Genomic DNA, 15,531 nt, shown 5'->3' on the forward strand with positions numbered 1-15,531 from the left:
CAATTTACAAAATTCGAGACTATGGGTTTAAAAAAATGTTTTGCGTCATGAAATTGTTTAGATTTTTTTGTAATCTTGTGTAAAAGTATATATGTCAAACATGACAGAAAGCTTTCTTAATTTATAGTTTGACTGTCCACCACCTTCTTGATGGAGGCTTTTTAAAATATCATTATAGCAAAGGTTGTGCTGCCACCCTGTGGACAGAGTGTATACTCAGATAAGTCTTTTAATGCACTTGTTCCCAAACTGTTACTTGAAGGCCCCCTTTTTAATATTGAGTAAACAGAAGACCCCTGACTTGGTTACATGTTTACCTTGCTCATCTTTGTTGTCCTTGTGTTTCTGGGCTGCAACATAAAGCGGGGAGGCGAGACGAGGGGTATGATATAATGTTCATTTATTCAAAACAAACAAACAAACAAACAAACAAACAAGCAACAAGAACCAGCAACAGGTCCCTGACGCTGGCACAGGACAAGTGCCCAGAGGAGACAGAGCGACGTAACGGCTGGGCTCCTCCTATATCCTTTTCCTTTCCAGGTGCAGCTCATCAGGCAGGTTTCCTCCCACCGGTGCGACTCATCAGCCATGAACCTGTGAACACCCACAAAGCACACCCACAACCAGACGGCACCCCACGTGGTGTGGAGGGGTCGTCACAGTATGTATAGTTGGTGTCATGCAGCTACTTTCCGTCAAATAAAATGAGTTGCTCTTAATCTTCCAGAGAAATAATAATAATAATTATTATTAACACATTCCTAACCATCTACATCTGCCTGTAGCCAACTGTGTTGAATGTTAAATCCACTTCTTCACAAATTGTTAATTATTAGTAAAGGCCACCTGCAAGTCAGTATCAAGAAGTTCAGCAATAGTGAAATAGAGGTATTTATTAAAGTAATTTTCCAAAGCGTCAGTATTGATGTTACAGGAACATTCAAAAAAGCATCTCAGAGCTATGTGTAGGCCATTCAGGTTTTCTTATGGCCTAAATGAAATTAATGGACCAAATGTTTTTGGACAATACCATCATTATAATTAAAATGCATACTTTTTTTAACATTTAATAATATAAATGTGAATATATGATATTCAATGTTTTTTGTAATGTTCTTTAAGGGTTTCTCTGGTGAACAAGAACTTTTGGACTTTAAAAACAAGACATTTTTTCTTATCCTAGTAAGTGTGCTCTACCACTCTTAAAAAGTGACCTGACCTACAGTAAGAGGTAAGCCAAAATAAGAAGACATTGGAAAATCCCAGAAATGTTGCTAACAAAATAATGAATTCATGTGGAAACCCAAATGGGAATTTGTGTGTACTGAAATGTCCTGTGTATGTACACACATTGGGCAACATACATTTCAATTTTACTTTCCATTATATTATGTTTTCGTTATCTTACTATTTGTATATATTTTCCTTTTTCTTTCTGCAGTTATATTTTGTAACTATTCGGGTAAATTGTAGTTTTTCAGTTGTTTGTATTCTTATGCATTTGTTATATTGGATATAATATTAAATATACATTAAATATGTCAACCAGGTTAACCAGCCCCACTAGCTATTTATATTGGGTCTATAGTCAGTCATTAAATTCGTTTTTTGAAATCGTAAAGTCTAGTGTAGTCGAAAGAGGGACTATTTGTTGATGCCAGCAGTGAAAGTTAGCTGGAGAAGAATATTGATACAAAAACACACAACTCTTAAAGGAGATGCTATACAGTTTTTTAATCATTTCATACTTTCTTCATCCCTCACCTAATTACTACAGGACAATAACATGCAATTCAGTAAACATCAGTATAATTGTTTAAAAGTTTTCACATTAAGTGTGTATATATATGTAAAAAATATATTTACCTGAAGAGAAGATAAAAAACACTAAACAACACATTTTCTTTATACCATTGTATGGTAAGTCACTTTGGATAGAATCGTCAACTGGGGAAAATAACTGCAAAATGAACTGTACATGCACAAAATGTGTTCCCACATATATGGTTAATCTGTTATCTCCTGTTTGGTTAACCTGACAAAAATATCAAATAACTTCTGCAGAAATACAATTGTTTAAAGATATTAAAAAAAACGTTGGCAAAGTTATTGAATTTTCAGTCTCTCAAGTGTCGAGACTTATAGTTTTTCTCTCATGATTAGCAGGTACTGAACTCTTGCTCCGCCTCAGGCTTCTCTCATTCAGCAAGCATGTCAATGGACTCTGGATTGGAGGAAAGATTAGGCTTCAAAGTCTTTCCATTTTATTGACCTGGCTTGAACAACATTACTTTGGCGTTACAACAAAGCATCAAAAATCAACAACAAAATCACACATGCCGTTCGTAGACACAACATATCCTGACTTAACTCTTCTGTTCCTCTGGCTTCTAAAACTCAGGTCAATCTCTTATTCAGCATTTATTTCAAGGATTACTTTTTAAATTCATCAACATTGATAAAACATCTTTGCTGCAGATGTTAGTTTACAAAAATTGAAACCCTCATAATTAAGAAAAAAGAAAGTTTAAATACAACTTGTAAGCAAATATTGATTTGGTCCCATCCCTTGGTTATTAAGTCACTAAAATGTCTGGGTCTGTATCATGGCTTGAATCTCTTCTTAAACTTGATTATTTTCAGCTCTTGTCTTGGTCTCAGTTGGAGCTGGTCTTGATACCCTCAGTTAAAGATTCTTCACTTTAAAGCAGGTTGTCTCCTCTCCTTACTTTACCCATGAGCTCTGCTTGTCCTCTCATCTCCATCAGGTGCTGGACTCGTTGCTTCCAGCCTGACTTGCCCTGAGATTTCTCTCCCTCAATGAGCAGGTCAATGTACTTTGGAGTGGAGAGAGGATCTGGCTTCAGTGCGATCTGTCCTAGTCTGGTCAGACACTCAGCAGACCTCTTCATCATCTCCCTCACTTCAGCCTGAAGACACTGATATGCAGCCTTCATATGGGCGATCACTTCCTGAACAGTTCCCTTAGCCTTTGTGGCCTTCAGGTACTTTTCTTTCAGCTCCTTCACTGTTTGCTTTTCTTTAACCTCCTTATACTCCCAACTGTACTTCTGGTTAAAATGTTGACTCCAATGACATTTGCCTGGACACTGAGTACAGTTTCCATCTGGTCCCATTGCAGAACACCTTATTTTATCTGCATCACTGGCGTAGGCACATGACTCGTGACAGGTGAAATGACACACCTGACAGTTGGTGAGGAATATTCCAGTGCGAGAAATATCTTTTTGAAAAGGCTTCATGAAGACGACTTCAATCTCAAAGTTCTCATTTCTGCTGCTCTCTGCTTCATGCAGTTTAAGTTGTTCAGATGTCTCTTTAATCTCCTCGAGCTTGGCTAACCCTACTTTAACCTGCTTCTGCACATTTTGAATTGAGACCTGGAGCTGCTTTCTTTCTCTGAGGACTTCCTTTGTCATTGTCAAGCTTTTGGTTGTTAGCTTATCTAAACCAACAAAGAACCTATTCATGCTTTTTGTCCCCATGTCCCAGAACATCTGATCAAAGCCTCCATCTTCCTCCTCTCCACTGGAGTCAGCAGCAGCAGATGATTGGTTCTGTGCAAACAAGGCAGAATTATTGAATTTGAAGTGAACTGGCAGCCCGTCTTTTGTTTCAGGACATGGGACGCCTGAAGCTTTGATCGCCTCTAGAACTGGTGGGCGTTGGCCGTCTGCGAATGTCACCAGAACCCGGATGTTTTCTGCAACATCTTTGCCAAAGATTGAGAGCACAGAATCAAACACATACTGCTGTGTTGGTGTGAGACGAACTGAAGAAGCCTGAGCTACAAAACACACAGCGTCAATGTCACTGACGCCACACTCGGCAGAGAAGAGATTACGTATCTGCTCTGTGATCTCCTTGTCTCTTTCTATTCCTCTTGTATCTCCAAAGCCTGGGGTATCAATGATGGTCAGAGAGAAAGGGATTTTAAATCCCTCTTGGTGGTTGATTTGGTACACAGTGACTTTGGAGGTCTGGCTTTTAGTTTGTGATTTCAACTGATCCTCGTCAACTAACTTAAACCGATATGCATCCTTCCATTCAACACCTAGAATGTAGTTGATCATCCCATTGATGAGAGTTGACTTCCCAGCCCCAGTCTCTCCGAGAACCATTATGGTGCGATTAGATTGACTAGGTTGGGACTCTTTCCCAAACTTGAATCGTCTGCACCCATCTACATTGATTTCTTCTTCATCCAATTTGATTTTGTAAACAGGTAGAAACCCTTTCTCGGATTTTAACAATGTGCTTCTTACTTTTATAGCATCAGCAAGTCGGCTGGGGCTCTTGGACAGTATTTCCATTTTTGTTTTTGATGATACCTGGACCAGGCCAGGCTCTAATCAGAAACCTTTCGGACTTGTAGTCTGTGCACAAAAGTGTCTTCTGCTCTTCAAGTGAATTGAGTGCTCTCAGATCCACATCTGCAAAAGAAAATGATAAGAATGTAGTACTCAGCTGCAGCACTATTCTGTTGTACTATTGTGTTCCCTATTGCTACTAGTGCATCATCAAATCGAATACAGGCACAGGTGGCCTTGACGCATATATATTTTAAGTAGACCACAGAAAAAAAGCAAAAATAAGATGTTTTTCCTTTTTATACCTTTTTGTCAAATCTATCTTTGTTCACTATTCAAATAATAATTAGCAGTTGTCAACAAAGCTACATGTAAGCATTATCCTATATTCCCATAGGAACATTTACTTTGATACAACATATCAAAGCAAACATGAAAACAATGGCTGAAAGAATTGCCACTCTTCCAACATTTGAATTGGTTTTGGAGCATTCAAATCCTGTAAAGTTTAATGAAAGTCACTTTTGATTTGCTATGCCACTTTTACTTTTGGATTCATCTTGTCATTACAGACACATGCATTTCCTAACATCCGGTCTCTATGCTGTAAAATGTATTATCTCTTGGATTTACACACGGCATCTATTGCAGTCTGTCCGTCCTGGGAGAGGGATCCCTCCTCTGTTGCTCTCCCTGAGGTTTCTCCCATGTTCCCTTTAAACTGTGGGTCTAAGGACAGAGGGTCTAAGGACAGAGGGTCTAAGGACAGAGGGTCTGAGGACAGAGGGTCTGAGGACAGAGGGTCCAAGGATAGAGGGTCTAAGGATAGAGGGTCTAAGGACAGAGGGTCTGAGGATAGAGGGTCTAAGGACAGAGGGTCTAAGGACAGAGGGTCTAAGGACAGAGGGTCTAAGGACAGAGGGTCTGAGGACAGAGGGTCTGAGGACAGAGGGTCTAAGGACAGAGGGTCTGAGGACAGAGGGTCTGTGCTGTTGTATTTGCTGCAAAGTGTCTCTACTGTAGGCTGTTTTTATGTACAGCACTTTGGCTCCACCAAACATCGTTTATAAATGTGCTATAAAAATAAAACTTGATTTGATTTGCTGTAACCAATATATATTTCCCTGATGCGGGACTAATAAAAGATTTCTGTTTCTGATACAGATTCTGAAATCCCAACCTGGACCTCCTATTTTTTGAAATCGCAATGTTTATGCATTTGTGGAGAATATCCAGCACTGGAGAAGGCATCATTGTGAAGTCATGATCTAAGATGATAGCTTTGTTGCTCAGAGAAGAGAAGAGAAATTACAGATCAACTTGATTTATTGTCTTTTTAAACTGTCTTTCAGAATATGGCAAACAAAAATGCATATAATAACATTTATGTTTCAAATCTGTCAGTCATTTAGACCTCTGACATAATGTAAATGGTATAAACTTACAGTACTGAGGCTTAATTTAAAATCTGGCAAAGAACGTTAGTTTTCTACCTGAGGTCCTTTAACCTTCTTAATAATGCAAGCGTCATCATTTGAAATATAATAATATATTTGTAATTATATATGCATGTTTGTTGTGAATGGATATCATTATTTTCATTAGTTAAATATTATCATACATTTTATCTTCGCTTTCATATTTTTTAAAGTAGTTTTCTTTGACTCCGCATGTAAAGCTCAAAAGGTAAAGCTTGTTTTTAATTATTTTTGTAAATGAATGAAATATATGATATTTTTAAAGGAGAGGATTTCAGGAACAGTTATCTTTATATACTGGCTATGTTTCATTAATTGACCTACTAGCAAGCAATGACCCAACCTGAACAATTCTGGGATCTGTGTTTTATTATTAATTACCCTGCTTTTTACACGTCAGAACTAATATCTTGAAAAAATCCATAGGATATAAAATATACACAGCGATAACATAAAACTAATATGGAAAAGGTCCCATAAGTGAGGCTGTTGCTGCCTACCTGCCCGGGGAAGCCAAGTGAGCACCAGTGAGCCGTCTAACAGGAAGCAAAGGATACCTGCCAGAGTAAAGAGAATGCACAATATGAGCAAATGCGATTATAATTAGTAAAATATATTGAGATCTATTCTATCACATACATATCTGCAAATGATGTCACAAAATGCCCTGCAGCTACATTCTGATACAACAGAAGTAATGATCATAGGTCAAGTTGATACTGCCATCAACCACATTTCAAAAAGTATTGGTTCCCTGTCCTCGTCCATAACTCAAGCAAAGCAATGCAGAAGCCTTGGTGTCTTGGTCAAGTCTCTCTCCCTCCTCCAGCTAATCCAAAACTCTGCTGCTAGGATCTTAACTCATGCTGGGAAATATGATCACACATCTCCTTGCTTCCCTATACTGGCTAGATGTTGCTTTTGGAATTGACTTGCTGACTTTTAAAGCCCTGAGAGGCCTGACTCAAAGTTATTTATCTGACCTTGTATTGCCCGATGACCCCTCCCTCTCCTTTTATACTTATACTATAAATGAATTATATTGCAGGACTTGTAGGTTATTATTATCAATGTTATCAAAGATAAATGTTTCCAAGCAAGTGGCAAACAAAAACATAATTATTAGGGCCGGGACTTTAACGCGTTAATTAAGATTAATTAATTACACAAAAATTAACGCGTTAAAAAAATTAACGCACTTTAATCGCACTTATTTTTGCACAGCGGAACGTTTCTCACTGGATGAGTTTCAGGCGTACCGATTATACTGGAGCACCAACTAACGTTCATGACTTCAGCATGGGACTTCAAACAACAACAAACCACGGTGAACAATAGTCAAACATGAACGAACAAGCTGATGAGACGCTTTGGTCGGCCCCGTGGATGGGACATTTTGACGGATGGAAGCGTCGACAAGAGCACGGCTGTGTGCAAATTATGCAAAAAAGAATTTGCATATCACCGCAGCACATCAAGCCTAAAGTATCACCTAAATGCAAAGCATGTAGCAGCTAGCGTGGACGTTAGCCCGACTCCGAGTGCAAGGAACCACACCCTGACCCAACCCACACTCAACCAGATGACTGGTTTCAGGGCCAGGATGAGTCAGTCCACGTCTGAGAGAATAACCAGCTCCCTGCTCACTGGATTGCACTCGACTGTAGACCACCTGGAGTCAAGTCCATGTGGAAACTGCTTCTCACTGTTCTCAGGTCAGATGTGTATATTTGATTAAAAATGCGATGAATTTCGATTAATTAATTACAAAGCCTCTAATTAATTAGATTAATTTTTTTAATCGAGTCCCGGCTCTAATAAGTATCATTAAGATTATTTGTGTTCTGCTGCTTTAAGGGATTTGAACCATTCTATCTTAAACATTTTAAGCACAGACTTGGCATGACTTGGTTTTACTTAACTCATGTCATGCTTATCTTCATCGGGACAATACAATATACAAAGGCAATTGCAAAACAATTCAATCAAGGCATTGTTTTATTTTGCCTCTTTCATCATGGCAATGTAATGTGTAGCTTTTGGATTGCTTAACTGTTTAGTTATTTCATTTCCAAGCCCTATTTATAATCATATTTATATATTATTTAAGGCCATTCTTTACCGGTTTTTAATACGTTTTACCAGCTAAAAACCGGTAATTACCAGCTAACGGAAACCCTGATCTGAATTAAAAGTTAATGTTTTATCTTATACATTCATTTACTATCTTCGTGATGAGGTCATTTGTTTGTCAAGATTTTAAACTATGCCCCTTGAAAAAGTTGATACATGATCCCATGAAGAAAAATCAGATATCGCCTGAAAATTCTAATATAAAAACAAACTGTTGCTGTTAATGATTTACAACAAACCTCTGTTGGCCGTTCTCAGTCCACTCGCTCGCGTTGAATCCAGCTGCTGATATTTTAAAATGCTGCCTCGGATTTACAGTTTGTTCTCCAAATTCCTAAAATTAAACAAATACAAAGTTTCTGAAAATGAGTTTTAAAGTCAAGCTTACAGCCACATGTATTCATCATTCAATTGATGTGATGAAATAATACTTATGATACAGCGTTAGTATCGGACATTTATGAGCTTGCACTGTAGCTAACAAACCTTACACTGAAATAATGTCACTAACATTACTGCTCAATAAAGATCAAACCAGACTTCCAGCCAAACTGATGTTAGCTGTGCATCTTTCCTTGGTAAATGTTTCATTTCTTATTTGAGAGTTATTGTATTTATGATAACATATTTACAGAAAATCTGGTCTTAACACATTTTGGGATGTATCTTAAGTTATAACAAAATAATGTGAAAAGTCGTGTTTTTAGGCCATAAACCTTCAAAAACACACAATATTTCTGGATAGAGTCAACTAAGACTTTTTTTTCTGGTAATACATATATATATAAACATATATAAAACAGACATAAACCATCTTCCAATTTGAAATTCATCATCAAATTAAGTATATACACTATCACCTAAACACTGCAATATAAAAAGTGTAGACTAACAAGAAAGTGTCTTCAGCCACTTACCACTCAAGATGTCTCTGACTGGGATGAGAAGGAGAGCTCTGCTTCTTCTACTTATAGAGTAGAGTGTACACACACACGCACACACACGCACACACACACGCACACACACGCGCACACACACGCACACACACACACACCTGTTTCCAAGAAACCCCACCAGATATACATGAAATGTGAAAGTAAATCTGCTGCGGTTTTGCACTTGTCTTGAAAACATGCCACATACCAGCATGCTACAAATCCTCCACCATCATTCCAGTTCCCAAGAAAACAAGGATCACAGGATTAAACGTGCAGACGACACCACGCTCATCAGACTCATCTCTCCAGCCAAGGATAAGGGCCGGCTGCAGCGTGTCATCCGCTCTGCAGAGAGGGTGATCGGCTGCAATCTGCCATCCCTCCATGACCTGCAGACACAAACTGTTCACCCCTCTCCCCTCTGGCAGGAGGCTGCACTCCATCAGGACCAAAACCTCTCGCCACCTGAACACTTTCTTCCCCTCCGCTACCGGCCTCTTAAACAAGGCCCGGCCGGCCCCCACTGACACTTTACCTCAGCCACATCATAGACTCTATGCGTTACATAATGTACACTATATCTGTTTTCTAGTCTTTTTTATTACAGCCGATTTTCATTCATATTTTATTCCTTTTTTCATTCCGTTCCATTGCAATGTAAATACTGTTATATTTTACAATATGTTTATTACATTTTTCATTATTTTAAATATCTGTTCTAGTTCCCTCCCTGTGTTTTTAATTCATGTTTTATTTTTATGTACGCACCATGACGTCAAGTCAAACTCCTCGTATGTTTAAATCTACCTGGTAATAAATCTGTTTCTGATTCTGATAATCATGGAAATAGAAACTGTGCTAGAAAAACAGGAAACGGTTGTGTCAGCGGGTGCTAGAAAAACAGGAAACGGTTGTGTCAGCAGGTGCTAGAAAAACAGGAAACGGTTGTGAAAAAGAAAGAGTAGCTTCTATTTTGCCTTTATAATATAATTGCATGTCAAAAAACCCTTGTGCGTTTAATTAACACAGCTATTTTTAATAGTTGATCGTTACATAATAAAGTATACACACCACTACACAACTATTTCCAAGAAACCCACCAGATATACAAGTCAATGAATGTGAAAGTAAATCTGCTGCGGTTTTGCACTTGTCTTGAAAACAGAATGCCATGACCTGAAACATGTTATAGGAATAGATAAGGAATTCATGCAAATATGTTGCCTTAATAAGTCAACTTTATCATGACTGTCATTAAGTATCTTGTAATTGTTTGCACTCTTGGCTAAGATTTGTCAACAAAAAATAATGATTCAGAACTAATAAAACATTATTGTTGCCTACCATGATACAGGTTTGATCTCTCACTGCACAACCTTTACATCCGTTTCATCCGCCTCCGCCCACGAGAGACTTTGTAATAAGTCAGACCATTTCTCGGAAACCCAAAATGTAAACCTGAGAGTAAAAGAGACTTTTTTACCGATTCACCACAGTTTGAGCAGGCGGGTAGACAAGCCATGGGTAATTATTTCAAATCTACCAAACCGGTATCACACGGATCATTCTTTATCTTTACATTGCTCACAGATAAGGTGTGTGATCTGATAACATGTCAGACCTCAGCAACCAGACACGTAAACCTGAAATGAAAAAGAAAATGCAGATTTCTCTCAGCCTTAACGCTCAAATTCTTTAACATAATGCTTAATGAATAGCTTCACATCTCAAATAAAAAGTGCTAAATCAAAGTACTATTTGTCGGTTACCACAGAAAACCTGAATAATCCTAGGAAATTTTGGAAAGCCATAAAATCGATTTCCACTGGTGATATCCGTAATGAGCTACCTCCGTGCCTCACCACAACATCTGGCACTATATCAGACAGAGCTACTATGCTAAATTGTTTTAATAAGCATTTTGTGTCTTGTGGCTCTCTGTTTGGCTGTGTGGCTCCTGTGAACGCTCCAATCCTTGACTCTGAACAATGTGGTCTGAAAAACCCTTTCAGTTGTACTCCTTTAACTGTTGGTATTCTTCATGAAGCATTATCCAAGTTAGATCCTAGGAAACCGGCTGGCCCGGACAACGTAGAACCTTTCTTTTTAAAGATAGCTGCAGATTTTATTGCTCCACCTCTTACTTCTCTTTTTAACCTCTCCCTCAGCACGAACACAATTCCTAAAGTATGGAAGTCTGCTTATGTCTTGCCTTTACTGAAAGGAGGGGAGGCCACCTTTTTAAATAACTATAGGCCAATCTCTAAGTGGTCAGTTCTGGCTAAGGTGCTTGAACGACTTGTGAGTGAACAAGTAAAGGAGTTTTTATGTATAAATGATATCCTGTCTAAGCATCAGTCAGGATTCAGAACAGCGCAGCACCATCACTGCCACGATGAAAGTGGTAAATGACATTACTAGTATTTTAGATAATAAGCAGAGTTGTGCAGCTCTGGTTGTTGACCTTTCCAAAGCGTTTGATACCGTTGATCATCGCATCTTAAAGCAGAGGCTACTCAGTATAGGCATATCCAGCCATGCAGTGGGTGGTTTGTGAACTACCTCTCTGAAAGGTCCCAATGTGTTCACTTTGATGGACTGTCTTCTGAGTGGTTAAACATTTCTAATGGTGTACCACAAGGTTCTGTTTTAGGACCACTTTTATTCTCCATATATATTAACAGTGTAGGTGATAATGTGGATGAAGCTACTTTACATTTGTATGCGGATGATACTGTGATGTATTGTGCAGGTCCCTCTATTAAAGAGGCTGGTGTTAAATTACAGGCTGTTTCTAACACTATTCAGACTCAGCTCTCTGAATAAAAGCTTCTTTTAAATGTGGATCAAACCAAGGTAATGCTCTTTCCTAAAGCTAAAAAGACACCAGAGCCTGTTTTAGATATTGTAACTACGCAAGGAACAAAACTCAAAGTGGTTGCCTGTTACAAATACCTGGGTATCTGGCTTGATGATTGTCTCTCTTTTAAACTTCATGTCAATAACCTGCTAAAAAAGCTGAGGGTTAGGCTAGGGTTCTTTTTCAGGAACAAGTCCTGTTTCTCGCTTGAGGCCAGGAAAAGGCTCTGTGACCTTTTGACCTGTGCTGGACTATGGGGATCTGGTCTATATGAATGCACCTGCCCATTGCCTGGTCAAGTTAGATGCTGCGTATCACAGTGCACTGATATTTCTGACAAACTGTAAAGCATTAACCCATCACTGTACCCTATGCAAGGGCTGGTTTGCTTTCACTAACTGTAAATAAACAACTCTAGGATTCCATGTCCAAAAAATGACCGAGGGCTTCCAGTTCACTTCAAATTCAACAACTCAGCGTTGTTTGCAGACAACAGAAGCAGCAGTGATCGGGCCTGTGATGATAATTCTGATGAGGATGATGATGACTTTGACGAAATGTTTTGGAAGATGGGCATCAAAAGTATGGAGAAGTTCTTCAATGCTTTGACTAAACTGACAACCAAAAGCTTGCTCATGACCCAAGAGGTTCTAAAAGAACGGAGGCATCTTGAAGCGGCCATTGAAGGTTTGCAACCGCAAGTTAAAGCTGGATTAGCAAAACTTGAACAAATCAAGACAACCAAAGAAAAGATTAAAGAGCATGAAACAGCCATGACTTCAAATGAAAACTTTGAGATTGAGGTGGATGTTATTAAGCCAGTCCAAAAAGTGCTGACAAAGAAAGGAGAGTTCATTACCAACTGCCAGAACTGTTCCATCACCTGCCACTACCCGTGTATGATAGCGGACGATAGTCAAAAACGTGGCTGTGCGTCGATGGATAGTTCTGGGAGGTGCACTGTCTGCCCTGGAAAATGCATTTGGAGTGTGCATTTCAACCAGACATACAGCTGGGACTATGTACAAGTAAAAGAGACCCAGACACTGGAAGAGCTTAAAGTCAAGTACAATAAAGCTGCGAACGAAAAGATGACTGTTCAGGAGTTGATTGAGAGTCAAGAGGAGGAGATCGTTCACCTCCAAGAGATGATAGTGTCCCTCATGGATCAGTCATCTCACTCTTTAACTCGTCTGCAAGCGATCGCCCTGAGCCCTAACCCTCTGACCACTCCAGATTACATTGACATGCTGATTGAAGGAGAAAAGGCTGAGGCCAAAGTGGGGTACCAGGCACGTGTTCGGTCTTTGGAGGAGATGAGGGAAAAAGCCACAATCATCTCCAGAGTGGCCAAACGGCAAAAACTCACCAAAACGGAAGAGGAATTATAGAGAGAAAGAGGAGACGCAAAAAAAGAAAGGTTTATTGAAGAAAGTTGGACATTTCTTTGGATATTAGGGGAAATCATGACATGAAGGCTCTTTAAAAAAAGTGTTTTCAGGATCTAAAATCATTTGTAGACCTGAGCCATGTTATGACCATTACTAAAGTTAGCATGACGCATTAGCACACGCTTTTTGTCATAAACAAGCTTTGTTTGATTTTAGAGATGTTGTCCAGCAGGTTAAGACCCCCACCGACCTGCAGTATGGAAAACTGCTTCTTATCGGACACACAGTCATTGGTTGACCTCTGTCCGCTCGAGTATTGGTGCCTATAACGGTCACCACTCACTTTTGTTCTCTTATTTGTATGAATCAATTATTAAGATATTTCAATGTAATACATTTTGATTATATGGCAACCGTGTATGTTTCAAGACAAGGTTTCAGACTTCCACAGTTATGTAACTTGTCTTGAAGATGTTTGCGGTAACACAAATACTGTCATGATTCACATTATTAAATTGAAGGTTTTATTTTTCTTCAGTAGGTTAAAGCTTGTTCCTGTGATGTTCATCCTGATCAAAGGACAGCACAGACGTTGCAGCTTCATGTTTGCAGTTTGTGGATATTCAACTTGTTGATCTTAATGTGATGCATTTACTGTATTTGTCTTGTGTTTTTGCTTATTGTTGAACATATAATACAAAAAGACAGTAAATAATTGAATATAAATTTGACCAAAAGTCTAACAGTCAACAGTGCTTGATTATTACATGTAATGTGATTAAGGTGTGATAATAAAATATGTTGTTGGATATGTCTTGTTCTCTTTCAGTTTCATCAGCTATATGTTTTATTATTTAGCTCCTCACAACCCTAAGTGGTTCCCAACTGGAGGTACAGGGACCCCAAGTGGTTCTTAAGGGGATTGCAGGGGTTCCGTAGAAGGATTGCAATTTATTTCCACACAAAAAACATTCTACCGTCGACAGACTAACTAACCCCCCAGTGTCAGTAGCCTCTGAAATTCTATCCACCAGGGCGTGCAATGATTTTGCCTTCTTCACTGACAACATTCAGAGAATCAGACAAGCAGTCAGTGCCTCTGCATCAGGAACAGCAAATGTGTTGTCTCTGTGTCCACCTAACATCAAGTCAAACACCATGACACAATTCCATCAGATTAATGATAAAAACCTAGAGTACATTATTCAACTTCTGAAGTCCTCCTCCTGCTGCCTTGATATTATTCCAAAAGGATTTTTCAAGGATGTTTTGCCTTGCATGGCCTCAGATCTACTTCATATAGTAAACAAGTCTCTTCACTCAGGTATTTTTCCACAGGCCCTGAAAACTGCAGTCATTAAACCGCTCTTAAAAAAGAATAATCTAGATGCTTCAGTAATGAACAATTACAGGCCCATATCAAACCTCCCATTTCTAGGTAAGATCATTGAAAAAGTGGTTTTTCAACAGTTGAGTAATTTCTTGCATTTAAATAACTGTTTGGATGTGTTCCAGTCAGGCTTTCGTCCAAACCACAGCACTGAGACTGCTCTTGTAAAGGTCTTTAATGACATCCACTTAAACACAGACAGTGGCAGAACTTCAGTGTTAGTATTATTAGATCTCAGTGCTGCGTTTGACGCTGTTGACCACAGCATATTACTGGACCGACTGGAAAACTGGGTGGGACTTTCGGAAACAGTTCTAAATTGGTTTGAATCCTACTTAAAGGAACAACTTTGTTTCTATCGGTAAATACACATCTGAGTTGACAAATATGACATGTGGGGTTCCTCAAGGCTCCATCTTGGGGCCTCTTCTCTGTAACGTCTACATGCTACCACTGGCTCAGATAATGAAGAACAACACAATAAGTTACCATAGCTATGCGGATGACACACAAATGTACGTAACAATTTCACCAGGAGACTATGCTCCAATTCAAACACTAAGTAAGTGCATTGAACAAATCAATGACTGGATGTGTCAGAACTTTCTCCAATTAAACAAAGATAAAACTGAGGTCATGGTTTTGGAGCCAAGGCAGAACGTTTAAAAGTTAGCGCTGAGCTTCAGTCTGCAATGTTCAAACCAACAGATAAAGCCAGACATCTAGGTGTAGTCATGGACTCTGACCTGAGTTTCAACAGTCACATTAAAACAGTTACTAAATCAGCCTACTATCACCTAAAGAACATATCTAGGATTAAAAGACTAATGTCACAGCAGGATCTGGAAAAACGTGTCCATGCCTTTATCTTCAGTAGACTCGACTGATGCAATGGTGTCTTCACAGGTCTCACTAAAACATCTATTAGGAAGCTGCAGCTGATTCAGAACGCCGCTGCTCGAGTCCTCACTGACACTAAGAAAGTGGATCACATCACTCCTGTTCTG

At 39.0% G+C, this 15,531-nt stretch overlaps 2 protein-coding genes across 2 annotated transcripts in view; one reads left to right on the top strand and one right to left on the bottom strand.

Annotated features, from left to right (window-relative positions):
* saga (S-antigen; retina and pineal gland (arrestin) a) overlaps positions 1-15,531 on the top strand; it is a 44,265-nt gene that overhangs the window by 3,248 nt on the left and 25,486 nt on the right. The gene's annotated exons all lie outside the window — the stretch shown is intronic.
* Positions 1,713-8,969, bottom strand: LOC117442428 (uncharacterized). Its single transcript, XM_034078423.2, has 4 exons — positions 8,863-8,969; positions 8,185-8,279; positions 6,313-6,369; positions 1,713-4,457 (listed from the first exon to the last, which is right to left on the bottom strand). Exon 4 carries the CDS (start codon positions 4,335-4,337, stop codon positions 2,706-2,708), a length of 1,632 nt encoding a protein of 543 aa, XP_033934314.1. The 5' UTR covers positions 4,338-4,457; positions 6,313-6,369; positions 8,185-8,279; positions 8,863-8,969; the 3' UTR covers positions 1,713-2,705.

This window comes from Pseudochaenichthys georgianus, unplaced genomic scaffold, assembly GCF_902827115.2.
Source record: "Pseudochaenichthys georgianus unplaced genomic scaffold, fPseGeo1.2 scaffold_428_arrow_ctg1, whole genome shotgun sequence".
Taxonomy (NCBI): domain Eukaryota; kingdom Metazoa; phylum Chordata; class Actinopteri; order Perciformes; family Channichthyidae; genus Pseudochaenichthys; species Pseudochaenichthys georgianus.

Excerpts from the sequence above, each read along its gene's own strand:
- LOC117442428 (XM_034078423.2), bottom strand. The coding sequence starts at position 4,337 with ATGGAAATACTGTCCAAGAGCCCCAGCCGACTTGCTGATGCTATAAAA.